General features: G+C 48.3%; 1 protein-coding gene across 12 annotated transcripts in view; it reads right to left on the reverse strand.

Annotated features, from left to right (window-relative positions):
- Nucleotides 1-9926, reverse strand: part of KALRN (kalirin RhoGEF kinase) — a 695573-nt gene extending 685647 nt beyond the window's left edge. For all 12 annotated transcript variants that reach the window (XM_032149952.2, XM_032149957.2, XM_032149956.2 and 9 more), the window contains exon 1: nt 9457-9926. In XM_032149952.2, coding sequence (XP_032005843.1) covers nt 9457-9529 — 73 coding nt within the window. In that variant the 5' untranslated portion in view covers nt 9530-9926. The remainder of the gene's footprint in view (nt 1-9456) is intronic.
- Nucleotides 9927-10332: the final 406 nt, after the last annotated feature.

The raw sequence follows: 10332 nt of genomic DNA on the forward strand, positions 1-10332 counted from the left end.
ACTCCTCATTCCCCTTGGAATTTGAATTCCACCTCCCATACACAATTGAAACTGTTATTTCAAAGATTACCAATGATCCCTAGTCTCCAGAACCAATGGTATTTGCTCAGTTCCCATCTCCCTCAATTTCTCTGCAGCATTAAACTCTGTTGGTCACCTGTGTTTCCCAAGTATTGCTCTCTCCTGGTTCTCCTCCAGCCCTTCTGCATCTGTTCTCCTACAGCCCAACTGTAGATACCCCTATATCTACAATTCTGTCTTTGGCACTCTGCACTTAATTCTGTGTATGCTTTTCATTTATTATATCATCTATTTTGATAGCTCCAGCCACAACTTCTTTCAGATAGCTCCCAAATCTATATTTCCAGATCTGGCCTCCTTCCAAAGCTCCAGACTCCCTTCGTTATCCGCCTACTGAATCCACACCTCCCTTAGCTATTTCACTGACACCTGAAATGCAACATGTCCCAAAGCAAATTCTCCAAATCCCCCCTCTTCCCCTGCCTCCCCACAGCTGCTCCTCCTCTTACCAGCTCCTGACTTTCATTAAGGGTATCTCTGTTCTCCCAGTCACTCAAACTCTAAACTTTGGAGTAATCTTGGGTTCCTATCTCTTTCTTGACACATCGACATCCAAGATGCCCGGCCCTATAGACTCCACTTCCCAAAGTAACTCATATCCATCCCCTCCTCTCCATTTCTGCTGCTGCTTCTCAAGTTCAGACTCTCCTAGCCTATCACAGTGATCTCCTAACCCATCCCCAGCCAACAGTCCCTCCCCTACTCCAATGGACCCTCCACAGGGCTGCCAGATTTATCTTTCTGATCATGTCATTTTTAGTGGCTTCCCAAAGCCAACTGCTGAAAGACCAAATTCATTGACCTTCCATTCAATGCCTGCATGATCTAGGAGCTTAGTAAATATTTGATAAAGGAATCAACTAATCAACCTGGTCGCCACCTCCTGAGTCTCATCTCCCATTGATCCTCCACCAGCCACTGAGTCACATAAACTGGACCATTTACTGCCCCTAAATATGCTATGAATATTCACACCTCCTTTCAATGCTGTTTTAACCTGGGATCACAACACTTTCTGTCTTCCCTGTCCAAACCATACCCATCATATGTCGCAGATCAAGGAGAAGTAGCCACTCCCTTAAGTGTACAGAGTGTCTACCACTTTTCACTCTTACACTTGTTTATCTGTTGCATCCGTGTTCCCTAGCTAGTGTCCAGCTCCCTTCTAATAATGTCATAGGGCAGATGGGGAGGAGACAAAGCTAATTCTCCTACAGTTTCTTCTTTACCTCCCTGAATTAATTCCTCTGTCCACCTATTTGATTCTTTCTGTTCCCTTGCTCCTAGGCAGACACAATTTCAAGCAGCTCTATTGATCCAACAGCTCTGTGGCTGTCAGTCATTTCCTAGTTATTTTCGCTGCCAGTCATTCATACACAAAGGAGTGGCAGGAGGAGTCTGAACTGCACACAGACAGAGAAAAGGCAGGAAGGGCCTGATTCTCTGTGCACACCTGAGGCTCAGCAGAAGTAAGAAGCAAGAACCTTCTCTACATGGATTGAGCCACGTGCCCCACAATCCAGACAGGAACTGGCATTCTTCTACTTATGCAGAGGAGGAGAAAACAGGGATCCCCTGACCTGCTGTAAAAGGGTGCCCCATCCAGTCCCCTTGGGAAACCAAAATGAGAAGAACTGCTTCTCTTCCTGGACTGGAAAGGTCCCATGGAAGTCAGATTAAATAAGATAATACTTGTCAGAAGAGGCACTTAGAGTAATAGAATGTTCAATTTGGAAAGATCTACATATATTTGGATAGCACTGTACAACTTATAAAGACTTTTCAGATACAGTATCTTATCTGAGTCTCTCAGCAGCTCTATAAGGGAAGGGTCAGGGCAGGGGGGCTATTATCCTCATCTTACACAGATGTTAAAGTCATTTGCCCAAGTTATTCATGTAAGTAGAGAGCAAAATGGAGTGTTTACCTCCTGCTCTATTGTCTGACCTTCTCAGCTTCCTTCACAGACTCTTCCCTCCCCTTTTAACCCCTTATATTCAAGTGCTCCCAGAGGGGGTATATTTATTTCCATTTCCATTCCTGTTCTACATTCTTTTTTTAATGGCTTTATATACTCCCATAGCATGCGTGGTACATGACTATAGTAAACACTTGATAAATATTTTTCAAACAAATGATTAAATGAATGAATGAAAGAGAGCCAAGGCCCAAAACCTAGCCTTCTGATGCCACACACAGGATCCCTGCACTGCATCATGTGGCCTCTCTGGCACCCTCTCACATCCCATGTCAAAAGCCCTGCCCAGCATGCCTTCAAGAGACCTTCAGCCTCTGTCCATCACATTCAATTAATAATTAAAACAGCAGGAACAACAGGGATAACTAGGATTTCTTGTGCTTCTACTGTGTCAGAGACCACTAGATGCTCCATACATGTTTTTTTCCTACTTAATACTCTCAACCTGTGAAACAAGCTTTATCAGTCCCATTTTGCAGAAGATGAGGATGAGAGATATTAAATAATTAATGCAAGATCCTATCCCTAGTTAGTGCTGAACCTATTCCATCCAACGCCTATCATCCTCTGACTATATACCAGGGTTTCTCCATCTCAGCATTACTGACATTTTGGAGCTGGATAATTATTTGTTGTCCTGTGCATTGTAAGATGCTTAGCAGCACCCTTGACCTCTACCCACTAGATGCCAGTAGCAAACCCTCCCCAAGTTATGACACCAAAAAAATGTCTCCAGGCATTGTTAAATGTTATATGATGGGGGGTGGGAGGGGGAGAATTGCCCTTGTTGAGAACCACTGGGCTATACCATACTGACCACCTCCAGCAGTAAACTATTAAATACCAGAGCCAGAGAAAACTTTGAAAAGTAAAAAGTGTTCATTTCCAACATCTAAGAAGAACCTCTAGTTCACCCCTTATAGTGTTTTATTGATTTTATTTATAGTCAGGAAGATTTTCTTACTTCTCAGCTAATTTCTTTCTGTAGCTTCAGTTTATTCTAAAACCTCCTTTCATCCCTCAAGGGATTATCAAATACGACTGGACAGTATATACCAGTAATAAAGTTACTGGTGATTTGTGGCAAAAGGATGAAGCAAAGCTTGCCAGATTTTACAGAGGTGGACCTGGATGTCACTGATATGTTCTAAAATATATTAATAGTAGAAATAGCCTATAAAAATATAGCATTAGAAATATTAACAACATTCCCTCTCCAGAACCACAAAGTCTTCCCAATACTCCCCCAAAGGCTCCTGAAAAATGATGTGACCAAAAGCCCAGTTCATAATGGGTGAAAGTGGAGGAGATCAAGAAGGGACAATAAGCATTAAATTAAGCATCATGTTTACACTCTGCAGCATCAAGCATAACTTAAAAAAAAAAAAAAAAAAAAGATGTTTTCCTTTGCTGCAAAAGAAAGCCCAGCAAGTAAGAGACTCCTCCCTTTTTAGGTACCTGGCAATGTACAGACTGGGCGGTGATATTTACTCAAGGAATTGCATACAAACATAGATTGTTATTCCCAAATCTCCCTTCTATATGCTCTGGACATGACAACAGTTTAAGTTTCCCTGTCTAGATGTGATGGGGTTATTATTTAAGAAAAAAGTTTAAGAAATCATACAGTGAATACAAACAAACCATCACTTAGATTCAATAGCTGCTTATATTTTGCCATGTTTGATTTATATTGTGAGGAGGTGTTTTTTGATTAATCACAAGCTTTTAAAAAGATCCTTTTTCTTACCTCCAAAGAACAAATAACTTCAATGGAGGAGACAAGCCTTCATGTATGAAAAGGCTAAATAACAATACAATACTGATGAAGTGAGAAAATGAGTACACACAGTGAGTAATTCAAAGGGCTGTCATCGTGAGCTGTGAAAGCTCCCAGAAGAAGGCAGGGATAAAGTCTTAAAGACTGTGTTGGATTTGGAGGGTGCCAGGGTGCTTGATCCAAGGAGACCATGAATGCAGGAGCCCTGGGGCAGTGTGTGGAGAGCAGCCTGGCTGGAGTTGAGCTATGAGGCCGACACTTGACCCTGAAGGCACTAGGGGGTTACTGAAGGTTCAAGCACCAAGCAGTGGTGTGATGAAAGTAGTGCTTTAGGAAGTTTAATGTGTCTGCAGGTCCAATTTGGAGTGGGGCTAAGTGAACAGCTTCCAAGGGATGAGAATGAGGGCCAGGAAAGGAGTCCATGGGGGCATATGGGGCCTGGCCTGGGGCCATGCCCTGTGGATGAGCAGCAAGGGCTAACTATGAAAGATAATTCAACAGGATTTGTTGGAGGAAAGAGATTCCTCGCAAACAATACCAAGGTTTTAAATATCATGACTGGGAGAGTGAAGGTGTCACTGATAGAATTAAGAAAGTCAAGAGGAAGAGCTAGTTTGGGGAGTTGGAAAGATATACAGAGTTGAGTCTGAGATTGGCTGAAGCCCAAGTAACCACAAACACTTCAGTTAAAAATGTCTAGATTCACAGAACCAATGCTCAACAGAAGGACAGAGGTAGAAAATATCTCCACATCATTCTCTTTTCATTTATCTTCTTACATTTTTTCCTTTGCACCTTAAAGAAAAAGGTTTCTCTGCTGCTTACCAAAGCTAAGCTCTTACTTTTGTTAGGGAACCTATTCTTATCTCATTTCTTCAGGTATCAAACTCTACACTCGTTCTAGCCTCCTCAATTTTTCCTCTCCACACATTTTCTCCCTGCCACCTCCAAACCTGCTGTGACTCTAACAAAAAACAAAAATTCCTTTTCTGGATACTAACGTCCCTTCTGGCTAAGCACACACCTCTTTTTCCTTTCACTGATAAACTCTGCAAGTAGCTGATTCCCACTCACCACCCCAAATCCCTCCTCTGAACACCTCTTCTAATCCTGTGCTCCTGGAGCGCACGGGGTCTTTCTTTCAACATGCCCCAGCACTCCTCCTGCTCAACCTGTCTGCAGCCTGTCATCACATCAGAGCCCACACTGACTCCCTGGGGTCTCCAGGATCAAGTCTCCTCTGCTGCCACTTCTGCAATAAGAATTTCTACCCCAAAATCTAACTTTCGCCCTTCCCTTTCTTCCTCTACTCCTTCCCTCTGAGAGCAGATGCATTCACAAAGCTTCAGCTGCATCCAACCTTCCAAATCAACATCAACAGCCCTAGCCTCCAGCCCATGCTCCTGTCTTGAGTCCCACATTTCCAACTGCTGACAAAACAACTCCATCAGGATTTCCCTGAGTCGCCCCCCATGCTTCATGTCCAAAGCTAACATCATTATCGGCCCTGCAAAACCAGTTCCTGTCTTCAACCAGCCCACACCTGTCCATCAGTCAGACACTGTCAGTCCTCTAGGCTCCTCAACCCAGCTACTTCATTTTCCTCATGGGCTTCATTTTCCTCTCCCCCATCACTAGATTATCAACAAGTCCCCACATTTATACCTCTAAAAATGTGTCTCAACGGCATCCCTGACTCCCCATCCTTTCTGCCACCAACCCAGACCAAGGCTCCTCCCCCTCAGCTCTGGATCACTTTTGCATCTCCCTAGATTCTACCCTTCTCTTCTCCACTTATTCAATCATATTATCCCAGATTAACCTTTCCAAACACCACTTTTTTCATGATGTGTCATTGTTCAAGAATCCATAATGATTCCCTACTGCTCCAGAATCAAATCCAATCTCCACTCTTGTGCTTTCAAGACTCTCCCTACTTGACCCTGCCCCACTTCTCCAATCCTGTTTCCCATTCCTCACTAACCTACATCTTCCTCTGTGTCAGCCTAGGCTCTTCAATGCCCAAACTCCCATGTGCCACTGCCCATTCTCCATTCATCCTTCAAGGACCACTCCAAGTTCCACCTCCTCTGTAGTTCTGCCAACTTTTTAACTTATAGCACCACAACGCTTAGCAATTAATCTCTAATTGAACAGTAAATGTCAATCTTCTTCAAAAGTTCTTTGAGGACAGAGACCACTTCGAATATTTCTTTTGTGTTCCACAGCACCCTGGACAGCAGAAGGCTCTAGGGATAATTGAAAAGTTCTTTTTGATTGGCTGGTCAATTGGTTTCTGGTCCCAGTTATCAGTTCCCATATCTCCCCTCCTCTGCCTCATAACTATGATCAATAAAATTATTATAACACACTTTCTCAGGCTTGGAACAGAGAATTCCCAAGAAGACAATCTGGAGTCTACCAATCTAGAATAGTAGGCTGGGTAGGGTGGGGTGTCTGTGTCCATGTGCATACAGGGAAGTGAGATTTAGGGAATCTAGCTTAACCAATTGGTCAAGGGATTGAAACACCAAAATGATCAGAAGGACAAGCAAGGAACCAAAATGACAGAATAATTTGAAACATGCCTAATTAGAAGCACAGTATGCCAGAATTTTGACAAAGCAATTTCCAGTTTGGTCCTTGTGCATACAAAATTCTCCATCAGAAAGAGGTAACCCTGGTGCTAGGGACTTTGAAAATTTGTTTGAAGCTTTCTCAGTTGTTCAATAGAATACATTTATAATCTATCCAGCCTATCAGGTATAGTGCTATATATTCCATAGAGATGGGGAATCAGAAGGGAGAAGGTTTAGAAATATGGCTTTTCTAAGCTTAAGAATCTCCACCAATGCATACGCATATGTTCATTGCAGCACTGTTCACAATAGCAAAGACATGGAATCAACCTAAATGCCCATCAATGGCAGACTAGATAAAGAAAATGTGGTACATGTACATCATGGAATACTATGCAGCCATAAAAAAGAATAAGATCATGCCGTTTGCAGCAACATGGATGGAGGTGGGGGCTGTTATCTTAAGCAAACTAACGCAGGAACAGAAAACCAAATACTTCATGTTCTCACTTACAAGTGAGAGCTAAACAATGAAAACACATGGACACAAAGAGAGGAATAACAAACACAGGAGCCTACTTGAGGGTGGAGGGTGGGAGGACAGAGAAAATCAGAAAAAATACCTATCAGATACTATGCTTATTACCGAGGTGATGAAATAATCTGTATACCAAACCCCTGTGACACACAGTTTATCTATATAACCCGCATATGTACCCCTGAACCTAAAATAAAAATTAACAACAAAAAAAAAAAAAAAGAAGAAGAATCCCCAGCAAGAGCCTAGGCTAGAGACCAGAAGTGTGGTGACAGTGAGTGAGCCAAGCATAGAGGGCCACACAGGGTGGATGTAGTCCTTGACCTACCCCCTCTTGCAACATGTTACAGGTCATCAGTCATTTCCAGCCTCATGCACCAATGACTTAACCTTTCTCTGATACTAAGTGCACATCAGACTTAGCTCAGCCACTGGGCTGCCCAAGGAGGAGGGAGAATATCCCCAACATAGGAGTCCCACAGGAGACTGACCCCAGTCTGCTATTTATTCTGTGATTTGAGCCAGGGTTAGATAATGTGTGCCACACGTTGTGTTTTGAAAGGCCCTGGGAAAAGTAACACATTGGACTATTACTGGCCATTAACACTGTGTGAATTTATTATCAGAAATAAGCAAGCCTCCAGGAACTGAGCTCTGCTACAGGTGCCTGGAACAGAAAATGAACAGGACCTAGTGTTTGGATGATAGGAAAGGGGAAAGAGAAGTGGGCACCAAAAGGTAAAAGTGGAGTCCAGAAAGGGAAGGTGGGAAGGCTCACACTTCAAGATTTTTCCCTCAGAGCTAAGAAAATGCAGACTTTTGCCTCAGTTGGGAGGCAAGGGGGGTCAGCTGGGTTTTTGATTGACTGGTTAATTTGTTTCTAGTCCCAGTTATGAATTCCCACATCTCCCCTCCTCTGCCTCATAATGAGTATTTCTGGATATCACTTAGCCGCCAGAACCACCTTTTCCCTAGATTCCACCTCTTTAGAATTCATGCTTTTGGGTGCTGGGCTGTGTGTGAGAGAGAGAGAGAGAGAAGAAAGAAAATAGAATCCATGTCTCAGGAAGAGGAAGGAGGGAAGGAAGGAGGGAAGGAAGGAGGGAAGGAAGGAGGAAGGAAGGAGGGAAGGAAGGAGGAAGAAAGAAAAGGAAAGAAGGCTTAGACCTGGGAAGCAGAACAGAATGACAGGGGCTCCCTCTGATTTCCCCAGACCCTGGCACAAGCTCCTGTCCTCCAGCTTTTTCTTCTGCACATCAACTAGAGAATGAACATATGAGCCAATCGAGTCTTGACTTCCAAAGCCACAAGTCTCCCCCGCAAAACACCCCACCCCCTTCCCTACAGATGACCTCCAGGGCAAGGTAACAGGGTTAGGAAACAGATGGATGTGCAGAGACCCTCCAGAGCTAACCTGACCCCTGACCCCCACCAGTTCATGTCCTCTAATCCAACTTTCCAAAAGGGAGAACAGATGCACGGGGCCCCGGTAACTTACTGGACTCCTTGGGACAAAGATTCCAGACAAAACCGTTTCAGACATGTGGGGAGATGGGGAGCTACACACAGAAGCTGGTGGAAGCCACAGGTACAGGGAGATGGGGAATCCCTGGCCATCAGAGAAACAGGGCCACAGGTGGTGGAAGATGAGGGTGGCCAGTGCCGGTTCTAGGGAGGGACTATGTAGCCAGGGAGCAGGAGGAGCAATGGACTCGGGACTTGGACGATGGCAGGGGCGCAAAGAGCTAGAAAGACATCTCAGGGCTCTACACCTCACAGCAGGCAGAGACTTAGTGGGTGTGTATGAGAGGGACGCTAACTCACACTTCCAGGAATGAGTAATTCTTATGAATAGCTCCTCCGTTCCCAGAACTGAAGAGGAGGACAAGGGGGAGGTCCGAGGCGCCCACCGCCCTCCCAGCCGGGTCTGCCTCTCAAATCAGAGGGACCAGCTCCCCACACGCACCAAGCGAGACCGATGTCCTCCGCCCCGCTCCTGTCAGTCTGCAGCCGGCGCGGCTCCGGGTCCCCGCCGCCCCTCTGTGCACATCAGGGCACCGGGCCCCCGACGGCGAGGAGGGGTGCCGGCCCAGGGCGGCCGCCGGGAGCCCCGCTGACAGGCACGGGGGAGGGGGAGCCAAGGGAGGGGCCGGGACGCCGGTAGCCGGAGCGGCGCGCTGCAAAGTGAGCCAACACCGCCCATCCCCGCGCTCCGGGAGAAGGCGGTCCGAGGGGACGGCCTCCCACCTCCCCAACACAGACTCCCGCAACTGGGGTGAAGGCGGAGGGGCGCGGAGTTCCCAGCCCCCACGCCCTCCCCAAACGCAGCCAGCACTGCCATAACAACCAGAATCTCGGCAACTCCAGCCCCGACGCCGAGGGGGCACTGCCCCCCAACACGCACGCAGCAGCAACAGCCCTCCTTCCCCAAACTTGTCCGAGACGCCGCGTCCGAGGCAGCAGCCTTCAGCCCCGGCCCCCCGCGCCCTGCCCAGCTTACCTGTCCGGAAAAAGGCGTCCACGTCCGAGTCTGCTGCTCCTCCTTCCTCCGCTGCTCCCTCAGGGGGGTTCATGACTATGGGAGGGCGTCTGCGGGCAGCCCGGGGCCGAAGAAGCCTGGGGCCGAGGGCTGCTCGGCGCCCGATGGGCGGAGGGCGCGGGGCGCAGCGGCCGCGGACGCAGAGCTGGCGGCCGCGGGGCTTCGAGGGCGGGCGTTGGGCGGCGGGGCTGGGGCAGAGGACGCTGAGTCTCCCTCAGGCGGAGGCGCGCGGCGGGCTGGGGGTGCCTGCCGCCAGCTCCCCCATGGTACCCCTTCCCCAGGGCGCTGGCCGCCTGCTGTCTGGCTGGGGCCGAGGGCCGGGGCCCGGGGCCGGGGTGCGGGCTGCCTGGGCGCCCGCTGTCCCCCAGCAGCGGCAGCTGGCTCTCCTGCTCGCCCGTCTGCCTGTCTCTATTGTTCAGCCCTGCTCCGCTCTCTCCTCTTTATTTTTCCTCCTCCCTCCCACCCTCCCTGTCTCCCTACCTCCTCCCTCCCTCGCTCACTCGCTCACTCGCTACCTCCCTCCTTCGCTTGCTCGCTCTCTGGCTCCCCCTCTGGCTCCTGCCGCCGCCGCCGCCGCCGCCGCCGCCTCCCCAGCTCCTCCCCCGGCTCTCGCTCCCTCAGTCCGGGCCAACAATGACCCCGGGGACGCCGAGCTGAACTGAAGCTCCGGCCCGGGCCGAGGGCTCGCTGCGGGCCCCCGGCGGCGCCTACGCCCCCAGTCCCAGCGGCCCCGCGCCGGCCTCCCGGGGAGCGGGGCCCGAGTCCCGAGCTATTGTTCGAGGCTGTGCTAGGCCGGCTTCCTGAGCTCCGCAGGAAAAGCCCGGGCCAGGGAGGGGG

Source organism: Hylobates moloch, unplaced genomic scaffold (genome assembly GCF_009828535.3).
Source record: "Hylobates moloch isolate HMO894 unplaced genomic scaffold, HMol_V3 SCAFFOLD_4, whole genome shotgun sequence".
Classification (NCBI taxonomy): Eukaryota; Metazoa; Chordata; class Mammalia; order Primates; family Hylobatidae; genus Hylobates; species Hylobates moloch.